The sequence below is a fragment of the Pipistrellus kuhlii genome, unplaced genomic scaffold (genome assembly GCF_014108245.1).
Source record: "Pipistrellus kuhlii isolate mPipKuh1 unplaced genomic scaffold, mPipKuh1.p scaffold_m20_p_2, whole genome shotgun sequence".
Taxonomy (NCBI): Eukaryota; Metazoa; Chordata; class Mammalia; order Chiroptera; family Vespertilionidae; genus Pipistrellus; species Pipistrellus kuhlii.
The window spans coordinates 26,770,164-26,786,550 of record NW_023425515.1 but is presented as its reverse complement, the minus strand read 5'-3'; the positions used below and the strand labels follow the sequence as shown (position 1 = coordinate 26,786,550).

The window sequence follows — 16,387 nt, the reverse complement described above, 5'->3', positions numbered from 1 at the left end:
CTGTACCCTCAGCCATTAATCAATGTGTAGCCTTAAATGTGTCGCTTTTCCTCTCTGGTCTTTGCTTTCTGTAGTATGAAGTGTCTGCACTACATGGTATCCAAAAGACTGAATGAGCCCAGATGGCCTGGCTCAGTGGTTGAGCATCAGCCTGTGAAGCAGGAGGTCATGGTTTGATTCCCGGTCAGGGCACTTGCCCAGGTTGCAGGTTCGATCCCAAATTGGGGGTATGCAAGAGGCAGCTGATCAATGGTTCTCTCTCATCATTGATGTTTCTCTCTCTCTCTCTCTCTCTCTCTCTCTCTCAAATCAATAAAAATATATATTATTTTAAAAAGACCAAATGACATGAGTGTTGTGAATGTGCTTGAAAACCTAGATAGCCTCATAAACAGTTTGATAAGATATAATGAGTAGCTTGTTATATCTCAGTGTTTCTACCCCTGATTTAAAACCCCCATCAATCAATTGGGAGCATGCACTTCTCTGGAGAGATGCATAAACCTAGAAAGTCTATTTGCATGGTAAATAACAGGTGTCTATGTGACACCGAATTGCTCTCTGTGTGACACAGGATTGCTCTCTGTCACCTCATTTTTCTTTTTCTTTTTCTTTTTTTCTTTCAATATTTTGTATTGGTGTCAGGTGTTCAGCATAGTAGTTAGACCAAGCATGTCAAACTTGCGGTCCACAATGTGTACCCATTAATGATTACTCATGTATATCAGCCCTTTGTATTCAGCTGTCTCTTTCTAAATAAACCTACGTTTCTATGAAAATGGAAGCCTTTATTTTTTGTTTTTTGTTTTTTGCGGCCCACATAAACTTAAACCTTGTTTATTTGGCTTTTGAGTTTGACATGCTTGGGTTAGACAATCATACTTTACAAAGTGTTTTTCTCACTATTTTAGTGCCTGTGGTTATCGTACTATTACTGACTACGTTCTCTATGCCGTACTATACATGCAGAGACTGCTTTATCACTGCCAAGGGTACTTCTTCCCTCATTCTCGCCAACGGGTCCCCCAATAACACTGGAGAGAAAGAGCCTCCGGGCCTGCAGACATCTCTCGTTAAGAGCTCCCACGGGCGGTTCCGCAGCTTTCCCTGCTGGTTTCCCGACACCCCCCAACTGTGTTCGGTTCCTTCATGGCTGTCTGCTTGTTGCCCCACAGCAACAAAGGCGCGAGAAGGAGCTGCGGAAGCAGCAGGAGCGGGAGCAGCGCCGGCACTATGAGGAGCAGATGCGCCGGGAGGAGGAGCGGAGGCGCGCGGAGCATGAGCAGGTCAGCAGGGGTGGCCCCGGGGTGAACTCAGGCACCAGCTGTCTCTGGGGCGTGGGTCACCTTCTCCTGGGACTGCTCAGTGTCAGCAGGCGTTTAATTCTTTCTCAAGCAGCTGTTCTCACCTGTTCAAGAAGTCAAAGGCACAACCCTGGCAATGTCCACTCATTCCGCCTTGCTTCCTACCCAGGCCAGAGCCCCCTGACCTTATGACTCTCCCAGCCCTGGGTTTCTACTTTGAAGGTGGCACTGAAGCGTGATCCACAAGCCACACCTTACTCTTCCGTTGCTTCAGAAGAGCTTTTCTGTGCAGGCCATCTCTGGTTGCCAGGACTTTGAGCCATTGATGCAGGCCCCTGTGTCTTTGTTAGAGTCCCATTCTGAGAGCACAGCAACACCCTGCAGGGTAGTTCCGGTACAAAGACGGGGCACACAATGGCCTTCAGCAATTATTGCATCCCTGCTGCCTGCACAGGAGCCCCCACACTTCCTAGCGTTGTTCATTGCAGGTAGCTCCTAAAGAGGGAAACTGTCATGAAAAGCTTTACAATATAGCTGGGCTTATTAAAACCAAACAGCCCCAGCCATGTCCGTCAGCGGTTGCAGGCAGCCAGCTTGTGCTTTTGACTGCCTTGAAATGCTTCTGCTTGGGTGCAGCGTACTTTTCCTGTTTGGTGAGGAGGTGGCTGGGTATTTTTTTCCCCTCCTTCCTTTCACACTTTACTTGGCAGCTCTTGTCAACCTTTGAAATTACCTGTTCCTTTTTTTTTTCTCTCTCTCTCTCTCTCTCCCTCTCTCTTGGTGTTCCTCTGAATTCTCTGCTGCCTACCTCTCCAGGAGTACATCAGGCGACAGTTAGAGGAGGAGCAGAGACAGTTAGAGATCTTGCAGCAGCAGCTACTGCATGAACAAGCTCTACTTCTGGTAATGGGAAAGCCGAGAGCCAGCTGACCTGCTCTGTGTTCATCGCATGTGTGTGCACGTGTGTATGTGTGTGTGTCCTCCTAATGTGCCAGTCCAGAAGAGGAGAGCCTTTGAGCCTGTGGACCTCGAAAATCTCATGGAAACTTCCTAGATTTCCTGACCCAGTTTTCCGAGTCTCAGAACATTTAATACATTTGTTATGTGTTCCTTAGTTATTCCATCTGTCTGTAAAACTTTAGCATGAATACAGCCTTAGTATAAGTTTAGACTATTTTTGAGACTGTGTTTATTGCAGAGTGATTTTTAAGGTCATTGGCAACATGTTAGAACACAATCACACAAAATGTACCTCTTCCAGCCTGGCAGTCATATTTCATTTGCAGACTATTAGTTTTACCCTCACGATGGGAACATTTTGCAGCTTCCACTTGAAGTACTTTTTATTATTACTGCAGTGCTCCCCAAATGAGTTTCTTGATGTCTTTTTTTTTTTAACTGAATTTTTATTTGGTGGCACTACGTATATTTTTTAGCCTGCACGTAAGTTTGCTGATGGCTTTTGTTGATCCAAGTTCTGCTAAACAAATGATGGCTTAGGCAAGTTTTTAGCCACTTTTTCAGTTTTGTACTTGGTTGTACGTGCTTGACTGGCTTAATTACTCAATTAGGAAGTGGATGGTCCTTAATAGGGATTGTGTACTGACCATCCAAATGTCCTCATTATTGCCACTTTCTTGGTGGTAACTCATCAAGGATAAGTTGCTTTGCAATGGGTAGTGTTCTGTAGGGATTGCCATTAAAGCCATCGTGTTTTGATTAAATGCCACATTCTGTGTAGATGTTAAGCCAAAGCTGTAGTTTTTCCCTGTGGCACATCCTGATATCCTCCCTGTGGTTCTGTCATTATCGAGGTCCTTTGTTACTTAGCACCACTTTTGACGCCATTGCATGCTTAGCTGGTACTGGCCAATGGTTTCTGTATGGTGATTTGGCCTTTTTCTGCTGCTCTTTCCTGGCCTGGACAGGAATATAAGCGCAAACAATTGGAAGAACAGAGACAAGCGGAAAGACTGCAGAGACAGCTAAAGCAAGAGAGAGACTACTTGGTTTCCCTTCAGCATCAAAGGCAGGAGCAGAGGCCTGTGGAGAAGAAGCCGCTGTACCATTACAAAGAGGGAATGAGTCCTAGTGAGAAGCCAGCGTGGGCCAAGGAGGTAAGTGAGCAAGCAAGTGGAACAGTGCCCTGTTGGCAGGCTATTGGCCATAATGAGTTTATCCGGCAAAAGCGGAGAGTCCGACTAGTTCTATGAATCCAGAAAATGATTCATTGTAATGTCTGCACACAGCCTCTGGAAGAGCCATAACATTATTTCTGTAGAGAAATGGCAAGTCACCTAATTTATTTATTTTTTATCTTTTCGAATGCAGTGAATTTTCGTAAGCAAAAATAGGAAGTAGAAAAATCATTTTCCTTGTAGGTGTCCAAATGAGTTTGAAGAATGAGGAATTTTAGTGAGTTTTCCATAGAATTATATGGCCCAGGATGTAATGAATTCTAGGTAAAAATCATTTGTTTTGCAAATACTTCCAAAGTAGTGGTCCTTTCTTTGCTCAATGATGAAAAAAATTTTAGGAACTTGGCTTTGTGGTGAGCTATTTTTAAAAATCTCATTAATAACAATTGGGATGGTAGAAAAATAGGGTGATAACCAAATATAATAGATAAAGCAAACAAAATAATAACTCCAGCCAGCCAAGACCAACAACTCTTCTAGGGAGTCACAGTATCACCTTGTTTGCATAATACCCTGGTTTTCAGTTCTGTCCTTATTTGTGGCACTTAGTGATCTCCTTTATTTCCTTCTGAGTGTAGCTCATCATTTAAAAGGATGATGGCATTATTCTGTGTGTTTTTCTAGTACCTTCAGGTATTTATAGTTAGAGCTTATTTCAAGTTATCTAGACTACAGTATTACCAGAACCACATTTCTTACATAAGATTCTATTTTTTTTTTCTATTCTCTTTCATATGTATAGAAAATGCTTGAAATGACATTGTCCTAATGTTAATGACAGTTGTGTATGGGAGGAAGAAACAACAGGATTTTTTTCCTTTAAGTCCTTTGTAAGGATTATGCACTGTTTTTACAAAAATACTTTTTTCTTTTCAAACTTAAACAACTCAATTTGTTGAGAAAATAATTTGATTTTCTATCAAGAACATGTTCAATCATTTTCCCTTTGAGTCTGTAAATATGATTTACATTTGCCTATGTCTGTAACAGCTGCCTCTTTCTCTTAGGTCAATAATTTAACTCCGTGATCCTACTCCCACAGGTAGTGCCAACTCCTTAATAACTGCCCTCTTTTTCCAGCTAAGCAGAATCATTATGCTATTAAACAACAGGTGATGTGCATTCTGGCTGGCAGAGATGTGCCATCTCCTTCCACTGCTAAACCATTCTCTGGCATGCCAAGTTGAAACCTTCAGCTAAGCCAGACTTACAGCTCCTGATTATGGCAGGTCTTCTGAAGACTAAAAACCTAACCTCTACTAAACTAATGCCAGTAGCACTTGCAGAAATTAATGATTCCAGATCAAGACACCTGTTTGAGCATCATGGGAGAAAAATAACCAGCTTGTCCTATTAGACTTGGTCTTGAAGAACATCTGAAGCCCCAGAAGCTTCAAGGACCATCGTGAGATCTCCAAAGTGATCTTGCTCACAAGGATGTAGCCTAACAACAGAGTTAGGATCTAAGGGCTTTTGTGCGTCCGCCCCCAACATCTCCAAAGTGATAAGTCCCCGGTTGTCCATTGCTGCAATTAAGGAGGGCCTTAGAGACGCATATGGACCTCCATACAAGAGGGCCATGAATTGATACATTCTTACAGGCACCTTATCTCCTCTAAGAAGTGCTGCATCACTAAAGCACCTCTCCTGGATGCATGCACTTGGCCTTCAGTGTTCCCAGCCACAAGATTAAGACAAGGACACCTGCAGATCCCATTGGAGAAAACCTTGATACCTTGCTAAGCACCCCAGAATTCCTTCTTTCCCCTGTGCCAAAAAAGGGGGGAAAGCCTGGAGCAGTTTCCACTTCCTTCCTTATGCCTCTACCTAGCATGTTCTGATTTGAACTTAACCATTTTTACTTCATTGTTTTCTAGTTCCTATCAGTCCTCATCTTTAAATGTCCTGGCCTGTCCTCTCTATTCAGAAGTAGTTCACAGTTCCTGAGCTTTCAGAAGCCAAGGCATTCCTGAGGACAAATCTTTGCAGGTGTTACCAGAGCAGTTTTCTAGGACTCCTGATTCCCTGTGCTTCCTGGCCAGGCTCCTGGCAGTAAAAGGGACATAGCAATTGGGTGTGCAAACAACATGGCCGTGTCATCAAGCACTCCAGATGAGTCTGGGCCATCACCACTGGGGGTGACATCTTCCAAGGTCCCTGGCGGCCCTAGCAGCTGGTGCTGTCCTTTGGACTCCATGCACTTCTAGCCATGTGAGAGCATTCTTTGGGGATTGCATATTTAGACCTATCCTCCTGGGTGTGATTAGCATAATCCAGCTTTCAACTAACCATCCATCTATTCATGAAACAGTTCCCAAGTTTTAAAGTAGGTGTTCATATTTTAGAAGAAAGATGAAGCATTTAGATGATAAAATTAGTGACAAGTGCTAAATTTGGGGTTGGAGCAACTGGTGTAAAAATAACAACAAATGATTGTGTTGGTTTGATTCATCATTATTTTAGCAATTTCTTAAAATAAGAATCAAAATGAGTGAGGATTCTTATCATCTTAACCTTTCATGTTTCTCACGAGCAATGTATGAACTTTTCTTTTAGAGCATTATTTACAGATCTCTTTTCTTATAGTAGGAAGATAGGTGGGGCTCAAAGTAGCTAAACAGTAACATAAATTCCAATACTTTAGATATGGACAGACTCTCAAGCTCAGCACTATATAAGTTATCAACTGATAAAAAGAGCCTGGGTTAAACTCTCTTTTGAATATATAATAAAAGGTACCATTTTCCTTTTTCAAATGTATCCTCTGCCAGGATATAAATTTTAAAATATCCTCACCAGGAAGGAGTGGGTAGCTGTACCCATGCCATGGTCTCCTACGATACTGGATCTGGGCTTTTTGCCCCATGGGCCATTGAGGATGCCACCCAGCCATCTTCTACCCATGCAGCCTCCTCTATGATCTGTTCCAGTGTTCATTTTCTAGCTCAACTACATTCCTATCAAAATGGTTTTTCCTTCTTTGATTACTTTTCCACCCACTTACTTTTCTTCCTTATTCCAAATCCACATTTTGTCCTTGCAATGTTATGTTGTGATAATGCTTCTTCCTCTGTGTTTTTTTGTTGTTCATCTTGTGAAACATAGTCATCATCACATTTCTCATTACCTTTCTCATCAGTTTGATGGATGCAGTAAGAGCAAATGAAAATACTTGATCATTTGCAAATCTTGTTGAGCTCTTTCCTCTCTCCTTTGGCTGAATGTCAATCTGTCCTGAATGTCACATTCACTTAGATTTTCAGATCTCAGGCAGAAAGAAATATTAGTAACTTCTATTAGAAGGAAGAGGATTAGTTTCACCCCTTTAAAATTCTTTGCTATTTCTGGATTGGGATGGAAATCAGATTAGTTCTGTGAAAACATCAATGAGATATTCTGTTAAATATCAGCAAAATGTGAAAGTCTTTCTTTTTCTGTCACTTTTTGAATGATGAAGTTTTCTTTTTCTTATAATAGAACAGATTACTTTCCTTAAAATTGTATATGATTGTCTGGACCTGTGCCTTTCTACCACACTTGCTTGCTCGCTCGCTCTCTCTCTCTCTTTCTCTCTCTCTCTCTCTCTCTCTCTCTCTCTCTCTCTCTCTCTCTCTCTCTTTTTGCACTAACACACAGCAGTGACAGAATGCTCTACCAACATGAGATTGTATTTTAATATTTTTAACACTCTTTCATGTTCTCTCTCTGTGATGTATGCCAGTCATCTGTCCATGGTTTTATGTGGCAAATAATTGGCCAGAATGTCTCTTTTTTAAAAAGAAATATATTTTTATTGATTTTTAGAGAGAGGAAGGGAGAGGGATAGAGAGATAGAAGCATAAATGAGAGAGAAACATCGATTGGCTGCCTCCTGCATGCCCCCCACCAGGGATTGAGCCTGCAATCTGGGCAAGTGCCCTTACCAAAAATCGAACCGTGATCTCCTGGGTCAACATGCAAACCCCTGAACAATACTGGTCTGGAACCAGAATATCTCTTTATGTTCCATCAGCTCATTAGACTTTGAAATCCTGTTAATAAGAACTCCATTCTCCATTTGGTATTCTCTGCTCTACACTGATGTGTTGTTTTCTTTATATGAATTATTTTACAGATGAGGTTCCTAAATTGCCATTTCTAGAGTTTATAATTCTGCTCCTACCTTTTCTCAGTCTCTGCTTATCTTTCTTATGATTTTGCTTGAGAGAGACCTAGGAGGAAGCAGTAAGGAGTTTTGAGTTCAAGTTCTTCTACTTTCTTGCTTTGTGACCTGGGACAGGTCTTGTAGCCTTCTTGAGTCCCAGCACCCCATCTAGACTGCCTGCCTGTGGGCAATCATCTGAATGTGCCATTGAAAGTACAGGCACTGTGCAGATGCACTTTAAATATAATATTGAATATATTTATATTTTGTTTCCAAGGCCATTGTCATCTACAAGGAATATGTGTTTGACTTTTTTGTGTTTGGTTGAGATTTCACATGAGCAGTTTACACATTTGTCTCATATCTTGTCCCCTGTTTCCTCAATGATAGATGCATTTCCTATCTCTGCTTAAGATTTCCCTCACTTTTTTTAAGTTATGTGTTTATTCATATGAGGACCAATATTTTTCTCTGGCATCTCTTATTGATTTTTAGAGAGAAAAATAGGTCAAGCCCTTATCTGTAGACAACACTGCAATTTTAGCATTTCATATGAATGAGTCTTCCCTGTCTTCAAAGATTCTTCACAAGTGATATCCCCAATCTACTCTGTAACCCCCTGCCCATGTGGTTTTGCCAAAGGACAAAATGGCTCAATTCTTTATGTGACTAGCAAGTACAGGATCAAAGTATCTAGTGAGCACTTAAAAATTATTTGTTGACTTGTCCCCTTCTCCAGTATTGCCTTAACAACAAAAAATTCAAACTGTTTTTGTTCAGTTGGAATAAATAGGAATTTCCATAAGATTGTGTTCAGTTCACCACATATCATCTCTTAAGTAAAGTCTTCTAAAACCTTCATAGATCCCACAGCCCTACATCATATAAAATATTATTTAAGTGCACCCATATGACATAATAAATATATATTTGCTGTCAACATTTTTAAAATTACTTCTATAATTTTGTTTTGAAATTCTCTCAGCAAATATTCATTATTGCTAAGTGAGAGATTGTAACCTATAAATTGTTTTCAAGTATACAGAGCAATTTAACAATTGACATTGATATAATGTGTTTCTTAGTATATTTTCATTTCTTTTGAAAAAATTTTGGAGTTCGTGTAATCAATGAATTTATTTGCAGGTCTTCTATATTTGTGAGCTTTTATACATCTCAGAGGCCTTAGACATCACTCCTATAGTACCCAATGGACAACATAGCCCTGACTGGAACAAAATTTTATTTCTGAGACCACAGTTATTTTTTTCTTTTTCCCTATAATGCTATAATAAGTAGTATAGCATTTCTGCAGAGGTAATTCAAGTCTCTCCAGAGTTATTTTAGTTTTTATGTTAAAATGATTCTTTTAATAAGAAAAAAATGTTTTTATAATGTAATTGATGAATCTCTCCTAATCTTGTTCTCCATATTCATGGATAAGCCCTTCAACTATAAAATTCTTTGAAATAGATTTCTTTTTTTAGTATGGTCTGGCACCTTGACACTGTCTGATGCTACTAAGAGACTTTGTGTGTGTGTGTGGTACTTTTGGTATTTTATGTCTTCTTGGCAACATGAGATTGGAGCAGAGTTTCAGCTAATAGATATTTTTATTATTATTGTGTAAGGCAAATTGTAACATATCTTTATTGTACCCCAATTTTCAGTCACATATGTCCTTATTTGGGGGGAAGACACTTCCTTCTTTTGTCTCACATATCTCTCTCTTTCATTCAGGTTGTAGACATGAGATATAATGAATCAGGAGACAGGTGTTGGCTGGCCTAGTATCAAAATAATCAGAAGGGCCTGCTTCTGGACACACTGCTCAGCTTCTCCTCTGTCCATCTGAAGCTGGTATTGGGATGTTTGATTTAACCTTTCTTTTAATATTTATGTTGCCTCTTTGGTGCAATGGGCAGCATCATTTTCTGAAATGTCTTACAAGGTTTTCTTCTGAGTAGCCAGATGCCTCCTGCTACTCCCCTCTCACAGATTCTCAAATTTTTTTGGACAAACTATAACCTAGGGAAATTTTATCACTCTGGACCCATTCTGGCATCATTTGCAAAATGTATTAAGTGATTCTTTATGCCACAAATTTAGGATGGCACAGACTGAGACAACTAAAGCAGTCACTCCCCTTTCCCCTCCTGACAGCTTCTGACATCCACTAATCTGTGTTCTGTCTCTCTGGATTTACTTGGTCTGGATATTTCATTTAAACGGAATTCTTTACCTTTTGTGTCTGACTTCTTTCAGTTAGCATAATGTTTTCAAGACTCATTTGGTTGTGGCCGGTATCAGCACTACTTTCTTGTTTATGGTGATAATATTACATTTTGTTTATCCGTTCACCAGCCCATGAACACTTGGGTTGTTTCCACCTTTTGGTGATTGTGAATATGGGTGTACAAGTATCTGAGTTCCTGTTTTCAAGTATATGGGGCATATACCTAGCAGTGGCAATGCTCAGAGCCATTTTCTGTTTTCCCAAGCAAACTTAATGTATGTCGTAGTTCCCTTCGTCTCCCTCCCTGACCCCTCGGCTTTGTGACCAATCAGCAAGATAATATCTCAGTCAATGCAAGATGAACTCTTAAGCAGGTCCCAAATTCCCAGCTAACTGAAATGGCACAAGATAATGAATAAGGGAAAGGTGACGGCCTAAGTGTTCTATGTTTTTTGTGATGCTGTTTATTCTAACAGAAAAGAGATTTTTCATACATTCTTGGTGCAGAACAGACATGGAGAGTATGGCTCCTTGAAAATAAGTTGATCAGAAGGACAGAAAAATGGCTATTCGAATGACTAAAGCAAATCCTTCATAGGAAGTAATTCAGCTTCTATCCATCTGTCCATTGAATCTCTCTCGCTCTCTCTTTTTTTTTGTTTGTTTGTTCGTTTGTTTCTAGGTAGAAGAACGGACCAGGCTTAACCGGCAGAGTTCACCTGCCATGCCTCACAAGGTTGCCAACAGGATATCTGACCCCAATCTGCCCCCAAGGTCGGAGTCCTTCAGTATCAGTGGGGTTCAGCCTGCTCGGACCCCCCCTATGCTCAGACCAGTTGATCCACAGGTACATCCTCTCCTTTGTTCCACTGGACATTTCAATAGGGAGACAGGTAAATCTACTAAAAGCTCAGGGGATTGTAACTGGATTCAGGCATCGGGCCAGTGATATACAATATACAATCTACATATACAATCTATAGCCACTTAAGAGGCTACACTAAATTTGAAGGGTAGATGGAGGGGTGAGAAAGAGAAAAGCATCTCCTTAACTTTGAGCCCACCACAAAGGAAGTCACGTGGTAAATTGGCCTCCCTGGAGAACCGTAGAAGTTTCTGTGAGGTGGGAACAAACATCTTTTTTAGTTTTAATTACCAAAATAAAATTCAAATGGACCTTTGATATGTAAACTATTATATTATCTCTTGTTCCTTGGGATTTGGGTGCAATTCGGAAGCTGGAAAAATTAGATGGGCCTGGATAGCCGTGGGTCTCCTAAAAGTGTGGTCACGGGACCAGCAGCATCAACGTTACCCCAGAACTTGGTAGAAATGCAGATTCTCAGGCCCATCTCAGACCCGCTGAGCAACACCTGGAATGGCTGTGGCAGCCTGTGGGTTAACAAGCCCACAGGTGAGCTGATGCTCTGTAGAGTTTGAGAACCCCTGTCTTAAGCTAGCTGGAAAAGAAAAGAGGGTATGCCACTTTTAGAAACAGGAAGTTTCTGGACATTTTAGAGGACTCTTAAAATTATATATTGCCAAATAAAATAAAATATGAAGTGAAATAAAGCATACAATTTCATGAAAAATAAAGGTAATGCAGCTGCTTTCACCCAAGTGTCTTCAGTTCCTTCCAGGCATCCACCTGTATTAACAATAGCATAAATATTTTAAGGTCACCTTTGAAATATGTAATGCTATTTGAACTACAGTTTAAAAGAGTGGTGCTAAAATCAAGGATTCTTGTTTTTAAGTTTCCTTTTTGCATATGAGGTCTGAGGTTTTTTGGTACCAGCCAGCTGAGCATATCCTGCCCTTGGTTGTTTTAATTTGCATATAATTCTTCCATGCCTGACCTTTCATAGGATGCATTTTTTTATAGGAACTTTTTTAGCGCACAGACCCTCTTTCAAAACCCCAAACTTTGACCTTTTAGGGTACTTTTGCTCTGTAAAGGGGAGAATAGAGGAAAATTTTGTGAAACTTCATGTAACTTGGAAATGAAAATATAGATATCTATCTCCCAGCCGGCAAAGCTCAGCAGAAGGTTGCAGGCTTGATCCCCAGTGTAGGGCATGCAGGAGGCAGCCAATCAATGTGTCTCTCCCATCATTAATGTTTCTATCTCTCTCTATCTGTCTCCTTTCCTCTCTGAAATCAACAAAAATATATTAAAAATATAGATAGATACCCCATAACAGCTAATTGGATTAGCATTTTCCAGAAATTTTGATTATTGTTATTTCTTCGATGCTTTTAAGTAGGTTTGTATTTTGTGCTACATATCTTTAAAATATACTTTGTTGTAACATTATTACCTAGTGAAATTTAATATTAATATATATTTGGTTACAGCTTTATTCTGATGGAAGCATAACATTCAGCTGAGCTAGGCTTTGAGGATTTTCTTTGAACTATAATAATATTCCAAATTCCAGCTTAAAGAGGGTATGAAAAGGTTGAGGCATAACTGCCCCAATAAGACCTCCAGAGCAAGAAGAACGGGGCTAGGCTATGGAGAGGGCTTGAGAAATGCCCCCCAGCAGTCCAGACACTGAGATTTCAGACCAAAGAGGATGTGATAGGTCCCCTGTCCAAACCAGATATGCACTTTAATTTAGAACACATTCTAGGGGTTTCCCCAACCAGGATTTATTGACCTTCCACATGCCAGGCATAGTGCTAGACTCAGAGATACAATGTTGATGTGGCTCCTTTCTCCAGGGAGCTTGCCTTCGTGTGGGAAGAGGAGACAAGCTTACATGTCATTAACAAAGAAGTTGTGAGCAGTGCTAACAGCAAAGGATGCTCAGAAATCTAGATTTTTAATGATTTGTCCTACAGAGCCAGATTAAACCCAAAGACTGCATGTCTTTCCTGCATGAAAAATATTGGCACAATGTACAATTGTGAGACAACTCTAGAAGAAATGTCCTGGAGTTCAGATGTATAAAATATCATAGGTGGGAAGAACCAGTTCATCACAAAGCAGGAGAGCCTCGCAGTCGAGTGTTACATGAGAGGATGTATGGATTATAATCCAGGCTCTGGTACCTATTAGCTGTGAAATCTAGGCTGTTACTTAACCTGTCTATCTATGCCTTTCATTCTCTCATGTAAAATGGGGGAAATAATTGTGTCAACCTCATGGTGGATTTAGTAGTGAGTACCCAAGAAGTAAGCTATCCACGGCAATTCTTGTTTCACAGCACAGGAGCACTCTCTAAAATCAAGGTCAGGGGTTTTCAAGAATGCTGTTTCCAATATTAGAAGAGGAGTACTTATAAATGTATTGCTGGTCAATATATGTTCACTTAAAATTGTTAATGTTAGTATCATCCCACTTATTTCACTGACTTCTTAGCAAGTAAATCACTTAACTTTTGGCCTGGAACCATGGTTCAGCCCTACACAGAACTCTAAGTGGAAAATTTTGGAGAGCTTTTAAAAGTGTGCTGTAGGTAGCTGTGATTGGGCTCTATGTACACCAGTCCTTGTGCCCTACAACTTTATTTTCTCTATCACTAAGTGAGGTACTTACTGGCTGATCTGGTCTTTCTTCTAATAATCCTGCTCTGATGTTGGTTTGATGCTTAGATCCCACATCTGGTAGCTGTAAAGTCCCAAGGACCTGCCTTGACCGCCTCCCAGTCAGTGCACGAGCAGCCCACCAAGGGCCTCTCCGGGTTTCAGGAGGCTCTGAACGTGACCTCGCACCGCGTTGAGATGCCACGCCAGAACTCGGATCCCACCTCGGAAAACCCTCCTCTCCCCACTCGCATTGAGAAGTTTGACAGAAGCTCTTGGTTACGACAGGAAGAAGACATTCCACCAAAGGTAACATCACTGGGGTGTTCTCATTGCCATCACCATCATCGTCATCATCGTCGATGGTGATGATTACCCCTATTCCAGACCTTTCATAGTAATGGACATTATGCCAAAGCACTGTCCCTTGTCACGTCTGTTTTTGTCCCTCCTGATTCCCAAGCTACAAATTGGATTGTCGTTTATCATTTCTGACCTCTGTTTTCCCCAAAGAGACAGAGGCTCAGGTTGATCAGATGATTTGGAAGTACGTATACATCCTCTATCCAGAATTAGAATTTTCAACCCCAAACATTTCAAACTACTGTTTTACTATCCACATTAAGAGAATAATAATGGATATTTTTATCGGTGACCAAATCTATATTAGGACAAATTAAAGATTTACAGATAAAAAGTAGAAAATTCATTTACCCCTATTTTTAACAATACAAAGTGAAACCAGATTTCAGGTATTCTGAAAATATTATTGCTCCTATAATATTTTTGTTAGTCGCATTTATGGAAAGCTTCTTGTAGGCCAGGTCAGCATTTAATTCCAAGTTTAAGATATTACTGAGAATAAAACTCTAGGGTAAAATAACCATCACCACACACTGCACAGTCCTGGCTTTGGTTTCTTTTGTTTTGCTTTTGCCTACAAAAGTCATTACTCATTCCAAAAATTGCCCACGTGACCATGCATCTCACTGAAGAGAACCTGGAAGTATTAAAAAATAGTGGAGAAATGTTTTGCATCAGATTCTCTCTGGTTCAGGATTCCCCTTCCTTCTGAACTCAGCATAAGAGCTATGACAATTGGGATATTGCAAAATTTCCAGTGACCAATGCCATTGATTCCAGAAAAGAAAAAAAAAAAACAATAATAAAAATATATAACACCACATGGTTTCTAAACCTTTTTCCTCATAAGGACATTATAAGAAGATATCCATTGTTTTGGAAATAAGTAGTGGTGTTCTCTTGTGGAAGTAGAGATGCCATACAAAAAGGTTCTTATGGGAGCCAAGTTCAATATGGAAAATGGATGGAGGAGCAGACACAAGATCTGGGGAAAATGATAATGGAGGTTATCAGTCCACTCTCTGAAAATGTGCAAGCACATGTTTGTAAACTCTGGGAGAAAAATTTAGATCAATACAAACATTTCAGGTTTTAATTGTTCATTAGACTATTTCTTCTCTACACCTATTTAAGCTCACAAAAACAATAAAGTAAGACAGTAGAAGTGATGTTTAATTTGAGCAGGTGGGAGCACTGATTTGGTCATTTTGCTTCATGTCACTGGCTCGTCTTTCTAGGTCTTTATCTTAAAATATATTCTAATAACCAACAAAATTTCTTTTAATGTCAATGACATTTAATGTATTGATAATCTTAAAATATGGCACATTTTTAAAATATCTAGTTCAAAACACTAAAAGAGACCCTCCCCGCCTCAAAAAAAATAAAAAATAAAAATGAAGAAAAACTGAAGTACCTGATGAATGTCTAACCCAATTAGCTGTCATGGGACATCAACATTTTCATTTCCTAGTCACTTTCATAAAGTAAGTTTAAGTAGGTTTTCTCTCTACTCTCTCCTCAGGTTGGACTCCTTAAATATACTTACCATATTTGATTTCATTAAGAAATGTTTCATAAAAGAAGGCACACTTGAATTCTACCTTAGGTCTTTGCCAGGTTAACTAATGATACATACATTTTCCTAATGTATCTCGCAGTGCAATTGGTACTCAGTCTTTTTGAAGACCCTTCCAGTATTTTCAGTGTTAATCCTATTTTCTATTATATTTGCAGATTGACCTTGCAAAGCTGTGTTTGGGATGTTGTTTTTAATTAGTAATTGCAAGTTGAAGAGGAAGTGGAAACATGCAAGATCTATTGCAATACTTTCTCTGAGCTCACTGACATGTGGCTTATGTCCCAAGTTCTAGCCTGATACCCTAGTTTCTCATCAGATTTCATAATTGCCTTACTGTTTATTAGTTGTGAGGTGAACCTAAAATGAATCTCAATTTATCTGGATGGCTCTCAACTGATGCAGTTTCCAGTGATCAGAGGAGTTCATGGTACCCTAGAGAAATTTCTGGCATCCACCACTCTTGCACACAAAAAAGGGGAGCTCAATGAATGAAAATAATGAGCATGATCTGGTTTTAAATTTGGTTTTAAAATTCAGGACCATATTCCTTAATGGTTGCTGAATATGCCTCAGTGCCTTCTGTTTGATTTTATTTAGGGAGTTCAATCATTCAGAAATGAAAGATGTTTCTTCTCTGTTTCTGATCATTGCTGTAACTCCTGGCAAATCTTTTTTCAGGCAATCACTTGTGGAAGCTATTTTATGGAAAATATCTCTGAATTCTGCTTTTCTTTCAGGTGCCTCAAAGAACAACTTCTATATCCCCAGCGTTAGCCAGAAAGAACTCTCCTGGAAATGGTAGTGCTCTTGGACCCAGACTAGGATCTCAGCCCATCAGAGCAAGGTAAAGGGGAAAGACAGTTCAGGTGAAGTAAGAAGCCCCCACCATCATCGTTATTATTGCTCTTCTGAAAAATGTCTTTGTCCTTTTCCATGTCAGAGGCATATCGACTTCGGTGGGACAGAGCACAGGCCTTCTATTTCTTCAGTAACTTTTCCCAGACATCAGTGTGTAATGGGGGCTCACGA

At 40.0% G+C, this 16,387-nt stretch overlaps 1 protein-coding gene across 10 annotated transcripts in view; it reads left to right on the top strand.

Annotated features, from left to right (window-relative positions):
* The window catches only part of TNIK (TRAF2 and NCK interacting kinase), a 340,325-nt gene that overhangs the window by 267,822 nt on the left and 56,116 nt on the right, over positions 1-16,387 (top strand). For 4 of the 10 annotated variants that reach the window (XR_006742037.1, XM_036448484.2, XM_036448479.2 and 1 more), the window contains exons 13-18: positions 1,176-1,286; positions 2,121-2,207; positions 3,233-3,421; positions 10,565-10,729; positions 13,483-13,722; positions 16,096-16,202. Coding sequence is in view for 9 of the 10 variants with exons in the window: in XM_036448484.2 (XP_036304377.1) it covers positions 1,176-1,286; positions 2,121-2,207; positions 3,233-3,421; positions 10,565-10,729; positions 13,483-13,722; positions 16,096-16,202 (899 nt within the window). In the remaining variant the exon portion in view is untranslated. The remainder of the gene's footprint in view (positions 1-1,175; positions 1,287-2,120; positions 2,208-3,232; positions 3,422-10,564; positions 10,730-13,482; positions 13,723-16,095; positions 16,203-16,387) is intronic. The other 6 variants (XM_036448481.2, XM_036448480.2, XM_036448483.2 and 3 more) reach the window with 3 other exon arrangements.